At 68.2% G+C, this 21,849-nt stretch overlaps 2 protein-coding genes across 3 annotated transcripts; both read left to right on the top strand.

Moving 5' to 3' along the window:
* Positions 1–1,216: 1,216 nt before the first annotated feature.
* On the top strand, positions 1,217–12,676 carry LOC142403715 (cytochrome P450 2G1-like). Of its 2 annotated transcripts, XM_075489933.1 has the most exons (9): positions 1,217–1,390; positions 1,490–1,652; positions 4,017–4,166; positions 4,240–4,400; positions 4,490–4,666; positions 7,364–7,505; positions 7,610–7,797; positions 12,269–12,410; positions 12,495–12,676. In XM_075489933.1, the coding sequence occupies exons 1-9, from the start codon at positions 1,217–1,219 to the stop codon at positions 12,674–12,676; spliced, it is 1,479 nt and encodes a 492-aa protein (XP_075346048.1). The 2 variants fall into 2 exon arrangements, with proteins under 2 accessions (XP_075346048.1, XP_075346049.1); XM_075489934.1 differs by lacking the exon at positions 4,490–4,666.
* A 4,799-nt stretch (positions 12,677–17,475) lies between these two features.
* LOC142403713 (cytochrome P450 2C20-like) lies at positions 17,476–21,731 on the top strand. Its single transcript, XM_075489931.1, is given in 9 exon segments — positions 17,476–17,655; positions 17,772–18,084; positions 18,158–18,318; positions 18,434–18,610; positions 20,298–20,369; positions 20,371–20,440; positions 20,524–20,714; positions 21,236–21,377; positions 21,457–21,731. Coding segments are annotated over 9 exon segments (1,581 nt in total).
* The last annotated feature ends 118 nt before the right edge of the window (positions 21,732–21,849 follow it).

Below are 21,849 nucleotides of genomic sequence, written 5' to 3' on the forward strand. Positions count from 1 at the left end.
GCTGTGCCATGCTGTGCCGTGCCATGCCGTGCCACGCTGCACAGTGCCGTGCCGTGCCGTGCCGTGCCATGCCATGCCACACTGCACCATGCCATGCCGTGCCGTGCAATGCTGTGCAGTGCCGTGCCATGCCATGCTTTGCCATGCTGCACTGTGCCATGCTGTGCCGTGCCATGCCGTGCCTTGCCATGCTGCGCCATGCCGTGCCGTGCCGTGCTGTGCCATGCCACGCTGCACAGTGCCGTGCCATGCCGTGCCATGCCGTGCCGTGCCATGCCACACTGCACCATGCTGTGCCATGCCGTGCCGTGCCGTGCCACACTGCACCATGCCGTGCCGTGCCGTGCCGTGCCCCGAGCCGTTGCCGGGGGTGTCAAGGCGGGCGGAGGCTGGGGGACGCCAGCCCCTGTCCCCTGCCCCTGCGTCCCCTCCCCGGGGCTGCCCCCGTCCCCTCCGGGCTCTGCCCCGCCCCGGGGTGCCCGGGGGTGCGGAGGTGGGGGGCTGCGTCCCCGCACCCCCCCGTGACCCTTTGCTAACGCCCCACGGCAGGGGGACACGGAGCAGGGCACGGGGACGCGCATGGGGACAGGCACCAGGGCTTGGGGACGTGCAGCAGGGCTTGGGGACATGCACCAGAGCTTGGGGACATGCATAGGGACATGCAGCAGGGCTTGGGGACATGGACGGGGACACGTGCCAGGGCATGGGGACATGCATGGGGACATGCACCAGGGCTTGGGGACATGGGCGGGGACACATGCCAGGGCTTGGGGACATGCATGGGGACACACGCCAGGGTTTGGGGACATGCAGCAGGGTTTGGGGACATGCATGGGGACGTGCAGCAGGGCTTGGGGACATGGGCGGGGACATGCGCCAGGGCTTGGGGACATGGACAGGGCTTGGGGACATGCATCAGGGCTTGGGGACATCCACGGGGCCACGCCCCGGGGCTGGGGGCCACGCCCGGGGCCATGGGGCCATCCATGGGGCCACGGGGCCACGCCCGGGGTCACGCGCCAGGGCTGGGGGCCACGCCCGGGGCCACGAGGCCACACTCCGGGGGGTGGGGGGGGTGGCCCTGCCCGCCGCCGTCCCCGCCCGCGTCCCCGCCGGCGTCCGTCCCCGCGGGCGGCAGCCGAGGCGGCCGCTTGTGCAACCGCATAAATACCCGCGGGCGGGCGACGGCAACGCCGGCGCGACCTTCGAGGGGACCATGGCCTTCCTCCCGCTCCTCGCCCTCCTCCTCCTCCTCCTCCTCGCCCTCCTCCTCCTCCTGGCCCTGCGGGGCGGCCACCGCGGCCGCTTGCCCCCCGGCCCCCCGGCGTTGCCGCTGCTGGGCAACCTCCTGCAGATCTCCCCCTCCCGCACCCTCCAGTCCCTGCTGAAGGTGAGAGGGCGGGCGAGGGCGGGCGAGGGTTCGCCGGCGGCGCCGCGGCACCCGCCGCGGCACCCGCCCCGGCACCCACGGCGGCACCCGTCCCGGCAGCTGAGCCAGACCTACGGCCCCGTCTTCACCGTCTCCCTGGGGCGGCGGCGGGCGCTGGTGCTGCGGGGGCAGGCGGCGGTGCGGGAGGCGCTGGTGGAGAACGCCGAGGCCTTCGCCGGCCGCGGCCGCGTGCCGACGGTGGAGACGACCTTCCGCCGGCACGGTGAGGGGCTCGGCCCCGCCCCGGATCCCCCTCCCCACAGGGTGCTCCCCCTCGCCATGGGTGCTCCCCCATGCCATTGATGGGTGACCCCCTCCCCGTGGGTGCTCCCCCATCCCATTGCTGGGTGACCCCTCCCCGTGGGTGCTCCCCCATCCCCGTGGGTGCTCCCCTGTCCCCGTGGGTGCTCCCCCTCCCCACGGGTGCTCCCCCTCGCCATGGGTGCTCCCCCATCCCATTGCTGGGTGACCCCTCCCCGTGGGTGCTCCCCCTCCCCGTGGGGTGCTCCCCCGTCCCGTCGCTGGGTGACCCCTCCCCGTGGGTGCTCCCCGTCCCCGTGGGTGCTCCCCTGTCCCCATGGGTGCTCCCCCTCCCCGTGGGTGCTCCCCCATCCCCATGGGTGCTCCCCCGTCCCGTCGCTGGGTGACCCCTCCCCGTGGGTGCTCCCCCTCCCCGTGGGTGCTCCCCCTCGCCATGGGTGCTCCCCCATCCCATTGCTGGGTGACCCCTCCCCGTGGGTGCTCCCCCTCCCCGTGGGTGCTCCCCCGTCCCGTCGCTGGGTGACCCCTCCCCGTGGGTGCTCCCCGTCCCCGTGGGTGCTCCCCTGTCCCCATGGGTGCTCCCCCTCCCCGTGGGTGCTCCCCCATCCCCATGGGTGCTCCCCCGTCCCGTCGCTGGGTGACCCCTCCCCGTGGGTGCTCCCCCTCCCCGTGGGTGCTCCCCCTCGCCATGGGTGCTCCCCCATCCCATTGCTGGGTGACCCCTCCCCGTGGGTGCTCCCCCTCCCCGTGGGTGCTCCCCCGTCCCATCGCTGGGTGACCCCTCCCCATGGGTGCTCCCCCGTCCCCGTGGGTGCTCCCCTTCCCCGCGGGGTGCTCCCCCGTCCCGTCGCTGGGTGACCCCTCCCCATGGGTGCTCCCCCATCCCCGTGGGTGCTCCCCTGTCCCCATGGGTGCTCCCCCTCCCCGCGGGGTGCTCCCCCATCCCATTGCTGGGTGCTCCCCCATCCCATTGCTGGGTGCCCCTCCCCACGGGGTGCTCCCCCATCCCATTGCTGGGTGCTCCCCCACCCCTGCTGGGTACCCCCTCCCCACGGGGTGCTCCCCCATCCCATTGCTGGGTGCTCCCCCATCCCATTGCTGGGTGCCCCTCCCCACGGGGTGCTCCCCCATCCCATTGCTGGGTGCTCCCCCACCCCTGCTGGGTACCCCCTCCCCACGGGGTGCTCCCCCATCCCATTGCTGGGTGCTCCCCCATCCCATTGCTGGGTGCCCCCTCCCCACGGGGTGCTCCCCCATCCCATTGCTGGGTGCTCCCCCACCCCTGCTGGGTGCCCCCTTCCCCACAGGGTGCTCCCCCATCCCATTGCTGGGTGCTCCCCCACCCCTGCTGGGCACCCCTCCCCACAGGGTGCTCCCCCATCCCATTGCTGGGTGCTCCCCCATCCCATTGCTGGGTGCCCCTCCCCACGGGGTGCTCCCCCATCCCATTGCTGGGTGCTCCCCCACCCCTGCTGGGTACCCCCTCCCCACGGGGTGCTCCCCCATCCCATTGCTGGGTGCTCCCCCTCCCCTGCTGGGTACCCCCTCCCCACGGGGTGCTCCCCCATCCCATTGCTGGGTGCTCCCCCACCCCTGCTGGGTGCCCCTCCCCACAGGGTGCTCCCCCATCCCATTGCTGGGTGCTCCCCTTCTCCTACTGGGTGCCCTTCCCCACAGGGTGCTCCCCCATCCCATTGCTGGGTGCTCCCCCACCCCTGCTGGGTACCCCCTCCCCACAGGGTGCTCCCCCATCCCATTGCTGGATGCTCCCCTTCTCCTACTGGGTGCCCTTCCCCACAGGGTGCTCCCCCATCCCATTGCTGGGTGCCCCTCCCCACAGGGTGCTCCCCCATCCCATTGCTGGGTGCTCCCCCACCCCTGCTGGGTGCCCCTTCCCCACAGGGTGCTCCCCCATCCCATTGCTGGGTGCTCCCCCACCCCTGCTGGGTACCCCCTCCCCACGGGGTGCTCCCCCATCCCATTGCTGGGTGCTCCCCCATCCCATTGCTGGGTACCCCTCCCCACGGGGTGCTCCCCCATCCCATTGCTGGGTGCTCCCCCTCCCCTGCTGGGTGCCCCCTCCCCACGGGGTGCTCCCCCATCCCATTGCTGGGTGCTCCCCCATCCCATTGCTGGGTGCCCCTCCCCACGGGGTGCTCCCCCATCCCATTGCTGGGTGCCCCCTCCCCACGGCGTGCTCTCCCATCCCATTGCTGGGTGCTCCCCCACCCCTGCTGGGTACCCCCTCCCCACGGGGTGCTCCCCCTCCATTGCTGGCTGTCCCCTCCCCACGGGGTGCTCACCCCCCCCCCCCACCCCCACCCAGGGGTGGTCTTCTCCAACGGGGAGCGCTGGCGCCAGCTGCGCCGCTTCTCCCTGAAGGTGCTGCGGGATTTCGGGATGGGCCGGAAAAGCATCGAGAGCCGCATCCAGGAGGAAGCCCAGATCCTGCTGCAGGAGCTGCGCGGCACCCAAGGTGCCGGGGACCGGGGGGGGGGGGGTCAGGGTGGGGCTGAGCCACCCTTGGGTGCTGACTCGCCCTTCTCCAGAGCGGCCCTTCGACCCGGCGTACTTGCTGAGCTGCGCCGTCTCCAACGTCATCTGCTCCATCGTTTTTGGGAATCGCTTCGATTACCGGGACGAGGAATTCCTGGAGCTGCTCCGAACGATGAGCGAGAGTTTTCGGGAGCTCAGCACCCCATGGTCGCAGGTGGACCCCGGGGAAAGGGACGCGGGGGACGGGTGGGGGTCGGCTGGGGGTCGCGGGGGCCGACGGCGGCGTTGACCCCTCGCCCGTAGTTTTATGAGATGGGCGAGACCTTCTTGAAGCACCTCCCGGGCCCCCACACCAAGATCCCGAAGCTGCTGGGGAGGATGAGGAGCTTCATCGCCCGGCGGGTGCGGAGGAACGCCGAGACCCTGGAGCCCGGGCACCCACGGGATTTCATCGACTGCTTCCTGCTCCAGATGGAGAAGGTGGGGTGGCCGCGCGCCCTTGGGTGCTCCCGCGCGCCCGCTCGGCTTGAGCGCCCTGGGGTGCTCCCAGCTCCCCCCGCCTGCTCCAGGGTGATCCCGCGCACCCGGCTCGCTTGCAAAACCCGGGGTGATCCCATGCACCCCGCTTGCTTGTGCACCCAAGGGTGCTGCCAGCTCCCCCCACCTGCTCCAGGGTGATCCCATGCACCCGGATCTCTTGTGCACCCTGGGGTGCTCCCGTGCACCCTGGGGTGATCCCATGCACCCAGCTCGCTTGCAAAACCCGGGGTGATCCCATGCACCCCGCTCGCTTGTGCACCCAAGGGTGCTCCCAGCTCCCCCCGCCTGCTCCAGGGTGATCCCGTGCACCCGGATCTCTTGCACAACCCGGGGTGATCCCGTGCACCTGGATCTCTTGCGCAACCCGGGGTGATCCCATGCCCCCAGCTCCCTTGCGCACCCAAGGGTGCTCCCGTGCCCCCAGCTCCTTTGTGCACCCTGGGGTGCTCCCATGCACCCCGGGGTGCTCCCGTGCCCCCAGCTCCCTTGCACACCCCAGGGTGCTCCAATGCCCCCAGCTCCCTTGCACGCTCCAGGGTGATCCCATGCACCCAGCTCCCTTGAGCACCCCGGGGTGCTCCTGTGCACCCAGCTCCCTTGTGCACCCTCGGGTGCTCCCAGCTCCCTTGCACGCTCCAGGGTGCTCCCGTGCCCCCCGCTCCCTTGCACACCCCGGGGTGCTCCAATGCCCCCAGCTCCCTTGAGCACCCTGGGGTGATCCCATGCACCCAGCTCCCTTGTGCACCCGAGGGTGCTCCTGTGCCCCCAGCTCCCTTGTGCACCCTCGGGTGCTCCAATGCACCCAGCTCCCTTGTGCACCCCGGGGTGCTCCCGTGCCCCCAGCTCCCTTGTGCACCCTCGGGTGCTCCCAGCTCCCTTGCACGCTCCAGGGTGCTCCCGTGCCCCCAGCTCCCTTGTGCACCCCAGGGTGCTCCCGTGCCCCCAGCTCCCTTGCACACCCCAGGGTGCTCCCATGCTCCCAGCTCCCTTGTGCATCCCGGGGTGCACCCAGCTCCCTTGCACGCTCCAGGGTGCTCCCGTGCCCCCAGCTCCCTTGCGCACCCTGGGGTGCTCCAATGCACCCAGCTCCCTTGTGCACCCCGGGGTGCTCCCGTGCACCCAGCTCCCTTGAGCACCCCGGGGTGCTCCTGTGCACCCAGCTCCCTTGTGCACCCGAGGGTGCCCCCAGCTCCCTTGCACGCTCCAGGGTGCTCCAATGCACCCAGCTCCCTTGTGCACCCTCGGGTGCTCCCAGCTCCCTTGCACGCTCCAGGGTGCTCCCGTGCCCCCAGCTCCCTTGTGCACCCCAGGGTGCTCCCAGCTCCCTTGCATGCTCCAGGGTGATCCCATGCCCCCAGCTCCCTTGCACACCCCGGGGTGCCCCCAGCTCCCTTGCACACCCGAGGGTGCTCCCGTGCACCCATCTCCCTTGCACACCCCGGGGTGCTCCCAGCTCCCTTGCACGCTCCAGGGTGATCCCATGCCCCCAGCTCCCTTGAGCACCCTTGGGTGCTCCTGTGCCCCCAGCTCCCTTGCACACCCCAGGGTGCTCCCGTGTCCCCCGCTCCCTTGCGCACCCCAGGGTGCTCCAATGCCCCCAGCTCCCTTGCACACCCCGGGGTGCTCCCGTGCCCCCCGCTCCCTTGAGCACCCCGGGGTGCTCCCAGCTCCCTTGCACGCTCCAGGGTGCTCCCGTGCCCCCAGCTCCCTTGCGCACCCCGGGGTGCTCCAATGCACCCAGCTCCCTTGAGCACCCCGGGGTGCTCCCGTGCCCCCAGCTCCCTTGCACACCCCAGGGTGCTCCAATGCACCCAGCTCCCTTGCACGCTCCAGGGTGATCCCATGCACCCAGCTCCCTTGAGCACCCCGGGGTGCTCCTGTGCACCCAGCTCCCTTGTGCACCCTCGGGTGCTCCAATGCACCCAGCTCCCTTGTGCACCCTTGGGTGCCCCCAGTTCCCTTGCACGCTCCAGGGTGCTCCCGTGCCCCCAGCTCCCTTGTGCACCCCGGGGTGCTCCCCCCTCCCTTGTGCACCCCGGGGTGCTCCAATGCACCCAGCTCCCTTGAGCACCCCGGGGTGCTCCCAGCTCCCTTGCACGCTCCAGGGTGCTCCAATGCCCCCAGCTCCCTTGAGCACCCCGGGGTGCTCCCATGCTCCCATCTCCCTTGCACACCCCGGGGTGCTCCCGTGCCCCCAGCTCCCTTGCACACCCCAGGGTGCTCCAATGCACCCAGCTCCCTCGTGCACCCCAGGGTGCTCCCATGCTCCCAGCTCCCTTGTGCATCCCGGGGTGCACCCAGCTCCCTTGCATGCTCCAGGGTGCTCCCGTGCCCCAGCTCCCTTGTGCACCCCGGGGTGCTCCCGTGCCCCCAGCTCCCTTGTGCACCCTCGGGTGCTCCCAGCTCCCTTGCACGTTCCAGGGTGCTCCCGTGCCCCCCGCTCCCTTGAGCACCCCGGGGTGCTCCCAGCTCCCTTGCACGCTCCAGGGTGATCCCATGCCCCCAGCTCCCTTGTGCACCCTCGGGTGCTCCAATGCCCCCAGCTCCCTTGCGCACCCCGGGGCGCTCCCCCGCCTGCTCCGGCTGGCTGGCCCAGGCCGCGCGCGTGCCCCCTTCGTCCCCGTCCCCGTCCCCCAGGAGAAGGCCGACCCCTGCTCGGAGTTCAACGCGGAGAACCTGGAGCTGACCGCCCTCAACCTCTTCTTCGCCGGGACCGAGACCGTCAGCTCCACCCTGCGATACGGCTTCCTCGTGCTCATGAAGCACCCCGACGTGCAAGGTGAGCGGGGGGCGCACCCCCACCCCCCCCCTAGGGACCCCCCCACCCTAGGGACCCCCCCACCCCGGCCCTGAGCGACACCCCCGTCCCCGCGCGGGCCGCAGAGAAGGTGTACGAGGAGATCGCGGGGGTGATCGGCCGCAACCGGCCCCCCAACGCGGAGGACCGCAGCCGGATGCCGTACACGGACGCCGTCATCCACGAGATCCAGCGCTGCAGCGACCTCATCCCCATGAACGTCCCGCACATGGTGACGCGGGACACGCTCTTCCGCGGCTACCTCATCCCCAAGGTGCCGGCGGGGCTCGGGGAGGGCCGCGGGGACGGCTGCACGCATGCATCCTCGTGCACGCTGCCCCACGCACGCTGCTCCGGCACGCTTGCTGCACGCGTGCATCCTCGTGCATGCTGCTCTGTGCACGCTTGCTGCATGTGTGCTTTTCCCTGCACGCTGCCCCATTCACGCTGCTCCGGGCACGCTTGCTGCACGCGTGCATCCTCGTGCATGCTGCTCCGTGCACGCTTGCTGCATGCGTGCATCCTCGTGCACACTGCTCTGTGCATGCTTGCTGCATGTGTGCTTCTCCCTGCACGCAGCCCTACACACGCTGCTCCGGGCACGCTTGCTGCATGCATGCATCCTCGTGCACGCTGCCCTACGCACGCTGCTCCAGCACGCTTGCTGCATGCGTGCTTCTCCGTGCACGCTGCTCCGTGCATGCTTGCTGCACGCATGCTTCTCCCTGCACACTGCCCTACGCACGCTGCTCCGTGCACGCTTGCTGCACGCATGCTTCTCCCTGCACACTGCCCTACGCACGCTGCTCTGTGCACGCTTGCTGCATGCATGCATCCTCATGCACGCTGCTCCGTGCACACTTGCTGCATGTGTGCTGCCCTACGCACGCTGCTCCGGGCACGCTTGCTGCATGCATGCATCCTCGTGCACACTGCTCTGTGCATGCTTGCTGCATGTGTGCTTCTCCCTGCACGCAGCCCTACACACGCTGCTCCGGGCACGCTTGCTGCACACGTGCATCCTCGTGCACGCTGCCCTACGCACGCTGCTCCAGCACGCTTGCTGCATGCGTGCTTCTCCGTGCACACTGCTCCGTGCATGCTTGCTGCATGCATGCATCCTCGTGCACACTGCTCTGTGCATGCTTGCTGCATGTGTGCTGCCCTACGCACACTGCTCCGTGCACGCTTGCTGCACGCGTGCATCCTCGTGCACGCTGCTCCGTGCATGCTTGCTGCATGTGTGCTTCTCCCTGCACGCTGCCCTACGCACGCTGCTCCGGGCACGCTTGCTGCACGCGTGCATCCTCGTGCATGCTGCTCTGTGCACGCTTGCTGCATGCGTGCATCCTCATGCACGCTGCCCTACGCACACTGCTCTGGGCACGCTTGCTGCACGCGTGCATCCTCGTGCACGCTGCTCTGTGCATGCTTGCTGCATGTGTGCTTTTCCCTGCACGCTGCCCCATTCACGCTGCTCCGGGCACGCTTGCTGCACGCGTGCATCCTCGTGCACGCTGCCTTACGCACGCTGCTCTGGGCACACTTGCTGCATGCGTGCATCCTCGTGCACACTGCTCCGTGCATGCTTGCTGCACGCGTGCTTCTCCCTGCACACTGACCTACGCACGCTGCTCTGTGCACGCTTGCTGCATGCATGCATCCTCATGCACGCTGCTCCGTGCACACTTGCTGCATGTGTGCTGCCCTACGCACGCTGCTCCGGGCATGCTTGCTGCATGCATGCATCCTCATGCACACTGCTCTGTGCATGCTTGCTGCATGTGTGCTTCTCCCTGCACACTGCCCCATTCACGCTGCTCTGTGCACGCTTGCTGCATGCATGCATCCTCGTGCACACTGCTCTGTGCATGCTTGCTGCATGTGTGCTTCTCCCTGCACGCAGCCCTACACACGCTGCTCCGGGCACGCTTGCTGCACGCATGCATCCTCGTGCACGCTGCCCTACGCACGCTGCTCCGGCACGCTTGCTGCATGCGTGCTTCTCCGTGCACGCTGCTCCGTGCATGCTTGCTGCACGCGTGCTTCTCCCTGCACACTGCCCTACGCACGCTGCTCTGTGCACGCTTGCTGCATGCATGCATCCTCATGCACGCTGCTCCGTGCACACTTGCTGCATGTGTGCTGCCCTACGCACGCTGCTCCGGGCACGCTTGCTGCATGCATGCATCCTCGTGCACGCTGCTGTGTGCATGCTTGCTGCATGTGTGCTTTTCCCTGCACGCTGCCCCATTCACGCTGCTCCATGCACGCTTGCTGCATGCGTGCTTCTCCGGGCACGCTGCTCCAGGCACGCTTGCTGCACGCGTGCATCCTCGTGCACGCTGCTCCGTGCATGCTTGCTGCATGTGTGCTTCTCCCTGCACGCTGCCCTACGCACGCTGCTCCGGGCACGCTTGCTGCACGCGTGCATCCTCGTGCATGCTGCTCTGTGCACGCTTGCTGCATGCATGCATCCTCATGCACGCTGCCCTACGCACACTGCTCTGGGCACGCTTGCTGCACGCGTGCATCCTCGTGCACGCTGCTCTGTGCATGCTTGCTGCATGTGTGCTTTTCCCTGCACGCTGCCCCATCCACGCTGCTCCGGGCACGCTTGCTGCACGCGTGCATCCTCGTGCATGCTGCTCCGTGCACGCTTGCTGCATGCGTGCATCCTCGTGCACGCTGCCCTACACACACTGCTCCGGGCACGCTTGCTGCATGCATGCATCCTCGTGCACACTGCTCCGTGCACGCTTGCTGCACGCGTGCTTCTCCCTGCACGCTGCCCCGTTCACGCTGCTCCATGCACACTTGCTGCATGCGTGCTTCTCCATGCACGCTGCCCCGTTTGCACTGCTCCATGCGCGCTGCTCCATGCATGCTTGCTGCACGCATGCTTCCCCATGCACGCTGCCCCGTTCACACTGCTCCGTGCGCGCTTGCTGCATGCGTGCTTCTCCCTGCACACTGCCCTACGCACGCTGCTCCAGGCACGCTTGCTGCACGCGTGCATCCTCGTGCATGCTGCTCTGTGCACGCTTGCTGCATGCATGCATCCTCGTGCATGCTGCCCTACACACACTGCTCCATGCACGCTTGCTGCAAGCATGCTTCTCCCTGCACGCTGCCCTACGCACGCTGCTCCGTGCACGCTTGCTGCACGCGTGCTTCTCCCTGCACACTGCCCCATTCACGCTGCTCCGTGCACGCTTGCTGCATGTGTGCTTCTCCCTGCACGCTGCCCTACACACGCTGCTCTGTGCACGCTTGCTGCTTGCATGCATCCTCGTGCACGCTGCTGCGTGCACACTTGCTGCATGCGTGCTTCTCCCTGCACGCTGCCCTACGCACACTGCTCTGTGCACGCTTGCTGCATGTGTGCTTTTCCCTGCACGCTGCCCCATTCACGCTGCTCCGGGCACGCTTGCTGCACGTGTGCTTCTCCGTGCACGCTGCCCTACGCACGCTGCTCCGGGCACGCTTGCTCCATGCATGCATCCTCATGCACGCTGCTCCATGCACGCTTGCTGCATGCATGCATCCTCGTGCACACTGCCCTATGCACACTGCTCCGTGCACGCTTGCTGCATGCGTGCTTCTCCCTGCACACTGCCCTACGCACGCTGCTCTGTGCACGCTTGCTGCACGCATGCTTCTCCCTGCACGCAGCCCTACGCACGCTGCTCTGTGCACGCTTGCTGCATGCATGCATCCTCGTGCACGCTGCTCTGTGCACGCTTGCTGCATGCATGCTTCCCCATGCACGCTGCTCCGTGCACACTTGCTGCACATGTGCTTCCCCGTGCATGCTGCCCCATTTGCACTGCTCCATGCACGCTGCTCCGTGCACGCTTGCTGCACGCATGCTTCCCCATGCATGCTGCCCCGTTTGCACTGCTCCATGCACGCTGCTCCGTGCACGCTTGCTGCACACATGCTTCCCCATGCATGCTGCCCTACGCACGCTGCTCCATGCACACTCGTTCCATGCACGCTGCTCTGTGCACGCTGCTCCATGCACGCTTGCTGCACACATGCTTCCCCGTGCACACTGCCCCGTTTGCACTGCTCCATGCACGCTGCTCCATGCACTCTTGCTGCATGCATGCTTCTCTGTGCACGCTTGCTGCATGCATGCTTCCTCGTGCATGCTGCTCCATGCACACTTGCTGCACGCATGCTTCCCCATGCACGCTGCCCCATTTGCACTGCTCCATGCACAGAACCATGCACACTTGCTGCACGCATGCTTCTCCGTGCACACTGCCCCGTTTGCACTGCTCCATGCACGCTGCTCCGTGCATGCTTGCTGCACGCGTGCTTCCCCGTGCACGCTGCCCCGTTCACGCTGCCCTGTGCACACTCGCTGCATGCATGCATCCTCGTGCACGCTGCTCCATGCACACTTGCTGCACGCGTGCTTCCCCGCGCACGCTGCCCCGTTTGCACTGCTCCGTGCATGCTGCTCCGTGCACGCTTGCTGCACGCTTGCTTCCCCGTGCACGCTGCCCCGTTTGCACTGCTCCGTGCACGCTTGCTGCACGCTTGCTTCCCCGTGCGCGCTGCCCTACGCACGCTGCTCCATGCACACTTGTTCCATGCGTGCTTCCCCATGCACGCCGCCCCGTTCGCACTGCTCCGTGCACGCTTGCTGCACGCTTGCTGCCCGCGTGCATCCTCGTGCACGCCGCCCGCGCGCCCTGCCCCACGCCCGCCTGTCCCCCCCCCCGTCCCCCCAGGACACCGAGGTGTACCCCCTGCTCAGCTCCGTCCTGCACGACCCCGAGGCCTTCGACAACCCCCACGCCTTCGACCCCGCAAACTTCCTCGACGAGAGCGGCCGCTTCAAGAAGAACGAGGCCTTCGTCCCCTTCTCCTCAGGTACCGCCGGCGCAAAAGGGGGTCCCCTGCACCCCAGGGGGTCCCGCACCCCCCCACTGACCCCCCCCCCCGTTGTTCTTGCAGGGAAGCGGATCTGCCTGGGCGAGGCCTTGGCGAGGATGGAGCTCTTCCTCTTCCTCACCACCATCCTGCAGAGCCTTCGCCTGCAGCCGCTGGTGCCGCCGGCGCAGCTGCCCACCGCCCCGCTGGAGAGCGGCTTCGCCAACATCCCCCCCTTCTACCAGCTCCGCATGGTCGCCCGCTGAGCCCCCCCCCACCCCCCCACCCAGCGCTGGGACCCCCCCCCCCCCCACCCCCCAGCCCCGGCACCGGGCCCCCCCCTCCCCGGTGCAGGCACCGGCTCGATAAAGTTTCCGGCAAACTCAACCGGTCGTGGCATCGCCCGGGCGGCACCGGGGGGTGGGGGGGGGCCGGGACGCCGAGCGTCGTTTGGGGGGGACGCGGGGTGGGAGGGGACGGGACCCCACGGGTGTGCAAAGCGCGCAAAGCTCCGAGCCGAGCACGCGGTGAGCGCGCCAAGTCGTGCAAAGCCCCGAGCTGAGCACGCAGAGGGTGCAGGGCTGAGCCGAGCGTGCGGAGAGCGTGCGGAGAGCGTGCAGAGAGCGTGCGGAGCTGTGCAGAGCTGTGCAGGGCGTGAGCCAAGCGTGCGGAGAGCGTGCGGAGCTGTGCGGAGCCGTGCAAGGCCCTGAGCCGAGTGTGCGGAGAGCGTGTGGAGAGTGTGCGGAGCTGTGCGGAGCCGTGCAGGGCCTGAGCCGAGCGTGCGGAGAGCATGTGGAGAGCGTGCGAAGGTGTGCAGAGCCGTGCAAGGCCCTGAGCCGAGCGTGCAGAGAGCATGCGGAGAGCGTGCGGAGCTGTGCAGAGCTGTGCAGGGCCTGAGCCGAGCGTGCGGAGAGCGTGCGGAGCTGTGCGGAGCCGTGCAGGGCCTGAGCCGAGCGTGCAGAGAGCATGTGGAGAGCGTGCAAAGGTGTGCAGAGCCGTGCAAGGCCCTGAGCCGAGCGTGCGGAGAGCGTGCGGAGAGCGTGCGGAGAGTGTGCGGAGCTGTGCGGAGCCGTGCAAGGCCCTGAGCCGAGTGTGTGGAGAGCGTGCGGAGAGCGTGCGGAGCTGTGCGGAGCCGTGCAAGGCCCTGAGCCGAGCATGCAGAGAGCGTGCGGAGCTGTGTGGAGCCGTGCAGGCCCTGAGCCGAGCGTGTGGAGAGCGTGCGGAGAGCGTGCGAAGGTGTGCGGAGCCGTGCAAGGCCCTGAGCCGAGTGTGCGGAGAGCGTGCGGAGCCATGCAGAGCCGTGCAGGGCCTGAGCCGAGCGTGCGGAGAGCGTGCGGAGAGCGTGCGGAGCTGTGCGGAGCCGTGCAAGGCCCTGAGCCGAGTGTGCGGAGAGCGTGCGGAGCCGTGCAGAGCCGTGCAGGGCCTGAGCCGAGCGTGCGGAGAGCGTGCGGAGAGCGTGCGGAGCTGTGCAGGGCCTGAGCCGAGCGTGCGGAGAGCGTGCGGAGCTGTGCGGAGCCGTGCAAGGCCCTGAGCCGAGCGTGCGGAGAGCGTGCGGAGAGCGTGCGGAGCTGTGCAGGGCCTGAGCCGAGCGTGCAGAGAGCGTGCGGAGCTCTGCAGAGCCGTGCAGAGCCGTGCAAGGCCCTGAGCCGAGTGTGCGGAGAGCGTGCGGAGAGCGTGCAGAGCTGTGCAGAGCCATGCAGAGCTGTGCAGAGCCCCGAGCTGAGCGCGCAGAGAGCGTGCAGAGCCGTGCAGAGCCGTGCAGAGCTGTGCAAAGCCTCCAGCTGAGCATGTCGAGGGTGCAGAGCCCTGAGCTGAGCGTGCAGAGAGCGTGCAGAGCTGTGCAAAGGCCCCAGCCAAGCGTGCAGAGCCGTGCAGAGCCGTGCAAAGCCCTGAGCTGAGCGTGCAGTGGGTGCAGAGCCCTGAGCCAAGCGCGCAGAGCCGTGCAGAGCCGTGCAGGGCCCTGAGCGGAGTGTGCGGAGAGCGTGCAGAGCCATGCAGGGCCCTGAGCCGAGCGTGCAGAGCCCCCAGCCAAGCGTGCGGAGAGCGTGCAGAGCCGTGCAGAGCCCCGAGCTGAGCGTGCAGTGGGTGCGGAGCCCTGAGCCAAGCGCGCAGAGAGCGTGCAGAGCTGTGCAGAGCTGTGCAGAGCCGTGCAGAGCCGTGCAGAGCCGTGCAGAGCCCCGAGCTGAGCGTGCAGAGGGTGCAGAGCCCTGAGCCAAGCGCGCAGAGAGCGTGCAGAGCTGTGCAGAGCTGTGCAGAGCCGTGCAGAGCCCCGAGCTGAGCGTGCAGAGCCCCCAGCCAAGCGTGCGGAGAGCGTGCAGAACCGTGCAGAGCCGTGCAGAGCCCCGAGCTGAGCGTGCAGAGGGTGCAGAGCCCCCAGCCAAGCGCGCGGAGAGCATGCAGAGCCGTGCAGAGCCCTGAGCTGAGCGTGCAGAGGGTGCAGAGCCCTGAGCCAAGCGCGCAGAGAGCGTGCAGAGCTGTGCAGAGCCGTGCAGAGCCCCGAGTTGAGCGTGCAGTGGGTGCGGAGCCCTGAGCCAAGCGCGCAGAGAGCGTGCAGAGCCGTGCAGAGCTGTGCAGAGCCGTGCAGAGCCCCGAGCTGAGTGTGCAGAGCCCTGAGCCAAGCGTGCGGAGAGCGTGCAGAGCTGTGCAGAGCCGTGCAGAGCCCCGAGCTGAGCGTGCAGAGCCCCCAGCCAAGCGCGCGGAGAGCGTGCAGAGCCGTGCAGAGCTGTGCAAAGGCCCCAGCCGAGCCCAAGAGCCAAAGGGCCGGATCCAGCATTTAGGCTGTGCCGAGGGGTTGCCAACGGCTCACGGGCTGCCAGGCCTTCGTCCTCCTCCTCCTCCTCCTCCTCCTCCTCCTGGGCTCCGGGCCGCTCGCCCCCCCTCTGGGACCGAAGGCTCACGGTCGCCCTGGCCAGCGGCCGAGGCAGGCGGGTCCAAAGGCCGCGGGACGCTGGGTGCTCTGGTCGGGCAAAACCCCGTAGCTGGAGCCAGGAGAAATGGCTGGCACCTTGCCGGCGGCTGCCAAGGTCGCCGCGTGCCCGGCCACGGGGCTGGCAGCGAAGGGACGCGGGTTGCAGCGAGGGGACGAGGTTTGCAGCGAGGGGACGGGGGTTGCAGCGAGGGGACGGGGGTTGCAGCGAGGGGACAGGGGGGTTGCAACGAGGGGATGAGGTTGCAACGAGCAGACGGGGTTTGCAACGAGGGGATGGGGGGGTTGCAATGAGGGGACGAGGGTTTGCAATGGGGGACAGGGGGGTTGCAACGAGGGGACGGGGGTTGCAATGAGGGGACGAGGGTTGCAACGATGGGACGGGGTTTGCAATGGGGGACAGGGGGGTTGCAACGAGGGGATGGGGTTTGCAACAAGGGGATGGGGGTTGCAACGAGGGGATGGGGGTTGCAACGAGGGGACGGGGTTTGCAATGGGGGACAGGGGGGTTGAAACGAGGGGATGGGGTTTGCAACGAGGGGACGAGGGTTGCAAGGAGGGGATGAGGGTTGCAACAACGGGATGGGGGTTGCAATGAGGGGACAGGGTTGCAACAAGGGGACAGGGGCTGCAACAAGGGGACGGGGTTTGCAACGAGGGGATGGGGGGGTTGCAATGAGGGGACGAGGGTTGCAACGAGGGGATGGGGTTTGCAACGAGGGGACGGGGGTTGCAATGGGGGACGGGGGGGTTGTAACGAGGGGATGAGGTTGCAACGAGCAGACGGGGTTTGCAACGAGGGGATGGGGGGGTTGCAACGAGGGGACGGGGGTTGCAACGAGGGGACGGGGTTTGCAATGGGGGACAGGGGGGTTGCAACGAGGGGACGAGGTTGCAACGAGGGGATGGGGGTTGCAACGAGGGGACGGGGTTTGCAACGAGGGGATGAGGGTTGCAATGGGGGACGGGGGTTGCAACAAGGGGACGGGGGTTGCAACGAGGGGATGAGATTGCAACGAGCAGACGGGGTTTGCAATGAGGGGACGGGGTTTGCAATGGGGGACAGGGGGGTTGCAACGAGGGGACGAGGGTTGCAAGGAGGGGACGAGGGTTGCAACAACGGGATGGGGGTTGCAAGGGGGGACAGGGTTGCAACAAGGGGACAGGGGCTGCAACAAGGGGACGGGGTTTGCAACGAGGGGATGGGGGGGTTGCAATGAGGGGACGAGGGTTGCAACGAGGGGATGGGGTTGCAAGGAGGGGACGGGGTTTGCAATGAGGGGATGGGGGTTGCAACGAGGGGACGGGGTTTGCAACAAGGGGATGGGGGTTGCAGCGAGGGGACGGGGGTTGCAACGAGGGGACGGGGGTTGCAACGAGGGGACGCGGTTTGCAAGGGGGGACGGGGGCTGCAACAAGGAGGGGACGGGGTTGCAACGAGGGGACGAGGGTTGCAACAATGGGATGGGGGTTGCAATGAGGGGACAGGGTTGCAACAAGGGGATGAGGTTTGCATTGAGGGGACAGGGGTTTGCAACGAGGGGACGGGGGCTGCAGCAAGGGGACGGGGGTTGCAACGAGGGGATGGGGTTTGCAATGAGGGGACGAGGGTTGCAACGAGGAGACGAGGGTTGCAATGGGGACAGGGGGGTTGCAACGAGGGGATGAGGTTTGCAACGAGGGGACGGGGTTGCAACGAGGGGATGGGGGCTGCAACAAGGAGGGGACGGGGTTTGCAACGGGGGACGGGGGTTGCAACGAGGGGACGGGGTTTGCAACGGGGGACGAGCGTTGCAACGAGGGGACGGGGTTTGGAACAACGGGATGAGGTTTGCAATGAGGGGACGGGGGTTGCAACGAGGGGAGGGGGTTTGCAACGAGGAGGGGACGGGGTTGCAGCAGGCGAAGGGCCAGCTGCGGGTGCTCAGGGTGCCGGGGGCTGCTGGCACCCAGCGGGGCGCAGGGAGGGCAGGGTCCCCTTTGCCCCCCCCCGGCTCCAGGAACAGCCCGTCCCTGCCACGTGCCGCGAGCGGGGCGCCCGCCCAAAAACCTCCCCCAGGTCACCGACCGTCCGGTGGCCCCGGCTTCCCCGGTGCCGGCAGACTTCGCTCCTCGCCGCCGAGCCGGGCGCCAGCAGCCATGGAGCCGGCGGGCGCCGTCACCATCATCCTCCTCCTCGTCCTGGCGGCCACGGCTCTCGCGGCCCGGTGGAAAAAGGAACGGCGGAACCGAAATTACCCGCCGGGGCCGCTGGCGCTGCCCATCATCGGCAACCTGCTGCAGCTCCGGGCCGCCGACACCTGCAAGACCTTCCGCAAGGTGAGCGGGGGGGCCGGGACCCCCGATGGCGAGCACCCCGGGGCGCCGACGGCGAGAGCCCCCGGCGGGGTGCCGCGACCCACGCCGGGGCCGGGGGTCGTCGTTCGGTTCCGCAGCTGAGCGAGAAGTACGGCCCCGTCTTCGCCCTGCGGTTCGGCTCGGAGCGGGTGGTGGTGGTCTTCGGCTACGAGGTGGTACGAGAGGTGCTGGTGAACCGCGGGGACGAATTCACCGACCGGGGTCGGTTCCCGTTGGCGGAGAAAACCAACCAAAATCTCGGTCTCTTCATGAGCAACGGGGAGACGTGGACGCAGACCCGGCGCTTCACCCTCACCACGCTGCGGGATTTCGGCATGGGCAGGAGGAGCGTGGAGGAGCAGATCCAGGAGGAGACGAGGACGCTGCTGCGGGAGCTGGCACGCACCCAAGGTGGGCGGCGGGACGGCGGCGGGGCTGAGGGGGATCCGGCCCCGCCGTCATCGCCGTCCCCCCAAAACTGCAGGGCAGCCCTTCAACCCCGCCACGCTGCTGAGCGCGGCCGTGGGCAACGCCATCTGCCGCATCCTCTTCGGCGAGCGCTTCGGCTACGGCGACGAGGAGTACCGCCTCGTCCTCCGGCGCCTCGCCGAAAATTTCCGCCTGGAGAGCTCCATCGCCGGGCAGGTGAGGGGTTCGGGGCGCGGGGAAAGAAGGGGGGCACCTCCGCCAGCGCCGTGCCACCTCGTCGTCACCGTCGCCACCCGGTCGTCACCGTCGCCGCCCGGCTCTCTCCCGGCAGCTCTACAACATCCTGCCCGGTCTGATGGATCGCCTGCCCGGCCCCCACCAAACTTTGTTCCGGAACAATTCCTTCCTCCAGAATTTCTTGGCTAAGAAGGTGGCGGAGCACGAGGCCACCCTGGATTTGGGGGCACCCCGGGATTTCCTGGACGCTTTCCTCTGTAGGATGCAGCAGGTGGGGGGGGGGGGGGGCGGCGCGAGGGGACGGGACCCCGAGCTTCAGCTTGGGGGGGGACAGGGGCCAGGACCCCGAGCTTCAGCTTGGGGGGACACGGGGCGCGAGGGGACAGGACCCCAAGCTTCATTTTGGGGGGACAGGACCCCAAGCTTCATTTTGGGGGGGCCAGAGGGCACAAGGGGACGGGACCCCGAGCTTCATTTTGGGGGGACAGGACCCTAAGCATCATTTTGGGGGGACACGGAACACAAAGGGATGGGACCCCAAGATTCATTTTGGGGGGACATGGGGCACAAGGCACCGGGACCCCGAGCTTCATTTTGGGGGGACACGAGGTGCAAGGGGACGGGACCCCAAGCATCATTTTGGGGGGGACAGAGGGCACGAGGGGACGGGACCCCAAGAATCATTTTGGGGGGACACAGGGCACAAGGTGACGGGACCGCAAGCATCATTTTGGGGGGACACGGAACACAAAGGGATGGGACCCCAAGATTCATTTTGGGGGGGACACAGGGCACAAGGCGCCGGGACCCCGAGCTTCATTTTGGGGGGACACGAGGTGCAAGGGGACGGGACCCTGAACATCATTTTGGGGGGGGACATGGTGCACAAGGTGACGGGACCCCGAGCTTCATTTTGGGGGGGACATGGGGCACAAGGGGACAGGACCCCGAGCTTCATTTTGGGGGGGACATGGGGCACAAGGGGACAGGACCCCGAGCTTCATTTTGGGGGGGACATGGGGCACAAGGGGACAGGACCCCGAGCTTCATTTTGGGGGGGACATGGGGCACAAGGGGCCAGGACCCTGAGCGTCATCTTGGGGAGGGACACAGGGCACAGGACCCCAAGCATCATTTGGGGGGGACAGGAGACAGGACCCCAAGCTTCATTTTGGGGGGGACACAGGGCACAAGGCGCCGGGACCCCGAGCTTCATTTTGGGGGGACATGAGGTGCAAGGGTACGGGACCCCGAGCTTCATTTTGGGGGGACAGGACCCCAAGCATCATTTTGGGGGGGACAGGGGACAGGACCCCAAGCTTCATTTTGGGGGGACACAGGGCACAAGGGGCCGGGACCCCGAGCGTCATCTTGGGGAGGGACACAGGGCAAAGGACCCCAAGCTTCATTTTGGGGGGGACATGGGGCACAAGGCACCGGGACCCCGAGCTTCATTTTGGGGGGACATGAGGTGCAAGGGTACGGGACCCCGAGCTTCATTTTGGGGGGGACAGAGGGCACGAGGGGACGGGACCCCAAGCATCATTTTGGGGGGACAGAGGGCACAAGGTGACGGGACCCCGAGCTTCATTTTGGGGGGACACAGGGCACAAGGGGACAAGACCCGAGCATCGTTTTGGGGGGGGACACAGGGCACAAGGGGCCGGGACCCCGAGTGTCATCTTGGGGAGGGACACAGGGCACAGGACCCCAAGCATCATTTTGGGGGGGACAGGGGACAGGACCCCAAGCTTCATTTTGGGGGGACACAGGGCACAAGGGGACAAGACCCCGAGCATCGTTTTGGGGGGGGACACAGGGCACAAGGGGCCGGGACCCTGAGCGTCATCTTGGGGAGGGACACAGGGCACAGAACCCCAAGCATCATTTTGGGGGGGGGGGGGGGGGGGGGCGCCTGAACCCCCCCCACTTCATGCCCCCCCGCCCCCCCACCGCAGGAGAAGGGGAACCCCGGGCCGGCTTTCCGGCGGGAGAACCTGCAGGCCACGCTCTTCGACATGTTCGTGGCGGGGGACGGAGAGCACCAGCGTCACCCTCCGCTACTGCCTGATGCTGCTGCTGGAGCACCCCGAGGCGGCCGGTGGGACGGGGCGCCGGGGCGGGTGGGGGGGACACCCCCCCCCCCCCCCCCCGCCCCGACACCCCCCCTTTCTCTCTCCGCAGCGAAGGTGCGGGGGGAGATCGAGCGGGTGATGGGGACGGAGCGGCCCCCCGCCCTGGGGGACCGGGGAGCCATGCCCTACACCGAGGCCTTCATCCACGAGGCGCAGCGCTACCTCGACCTCGTCCCCCTCGGCTTCATCCGGGGAACGGTGAAGCGGGACACGCAGCTGGGGGGCTTCACCATCCCCAAGGTGCCGCTCGTTAGGAGGTTAAACCCTCGTTAATCGCTCCCCGTTAATCAGCGGTAGCCCCCGTCGCGCCGGCCATTCATGGCGTCGGCCATTCATGGCGTCGCCCATTCATGGCGTCGGCCATTCATGGCGGTGGCCATTCATGGCGTCGGCCATTCACGGCGCCGGCCATTCACATCGCGCCGGCCCTTCCGCAGCGCGGAAATCCTTAACGACCGCGTGCCGGTCTTCGTTATCGCCTTAATTACGTATCGATTAATCAGCCGTTAGCGATCGCAGCGACGGGGCCCCCCCCCGCTTTAATCATTGGCCAGTAACGCCGGGCCCTCGCCCGCTAATTGCGCGAGGCGCTTATCGATTAATCGCCGATTAATCGTCGAGCGGGGGGCGCGCAGCCCCATTTTCGATGGCGCGGTTAATTATCGATTACGCCCCCTCCCCCGCTGCAGTTGGGGGTTGGTTTTTTTTTTGGGGGGGGGGGGGGGGGCACCCCCTAACCCCCCCCCCATCTCCCCACGCAGGGGTGCACCATCTACCCCGTGCTGAGCTCGGCCCTGCGTGACCCCCGGCACTTCAAAAACCCCGAAGCCTTCGACCCCCGCCACTTTCTGGATGAAAAGGGGGGGTTCAAGAAGAGCGAAGCCTTCGTGCCCTTCTCCGCAGGTGGGCGACAGCCCAAAGTGGGGACCCCCTGATGGGGGGGACCCCCCACCCCGAGGTGACCCCTCTTTTCTCCCCGCAGGGAAGCGGATGTGCGTGGGGGAAAGCCTGGCGCGGGCGCAGCTCTTCCTCTTCCTCACCGCCATCCTCCAGCGTTTCCAGCTACGCCACCCCCCCGGCCGCCCCCGCCTCGACCTGCGCCCCGACGTCAGCGGCATCATGAACATCCCCCGACCCTTCGAGATCTGCTTCTCCCCCTCTGAGCCCCCCCCCCGGCCCGCGATGCCGCGTCGCACCCCGGCACAGAACCCCCCCCCTCCCTTTACTGCGTCCCCCCCCCCGCTTGTCCCCAAATAAACACCAGCGTCCCTGCGTGACCCGCAGCCCCGTCGCAGCCCCCCCCCCCCCCCCACGGGGGACGAGGCCGGTAACCCCGAGGGGGAGCGGGGGTCCCCACGAAGCCGTGGAAAGCGTG

Source organism: Mycteria americana, unplaced genomic scaffold, assembly GCF_035582795.1.
Source record: "Mycteria americana isolate JAX WOST 10 ecotype Jacksonville Zoo and Gardens unplaced genomic scaffold, USCA_MyAme_1.0 Scaffold_43, whole genome shotgun sequence".
NCBI lineage: Eukaryota > Metazoa > Chordata > Aves > Ciconiiformes > Ciconiidae > Mycteria > Mycteria americana.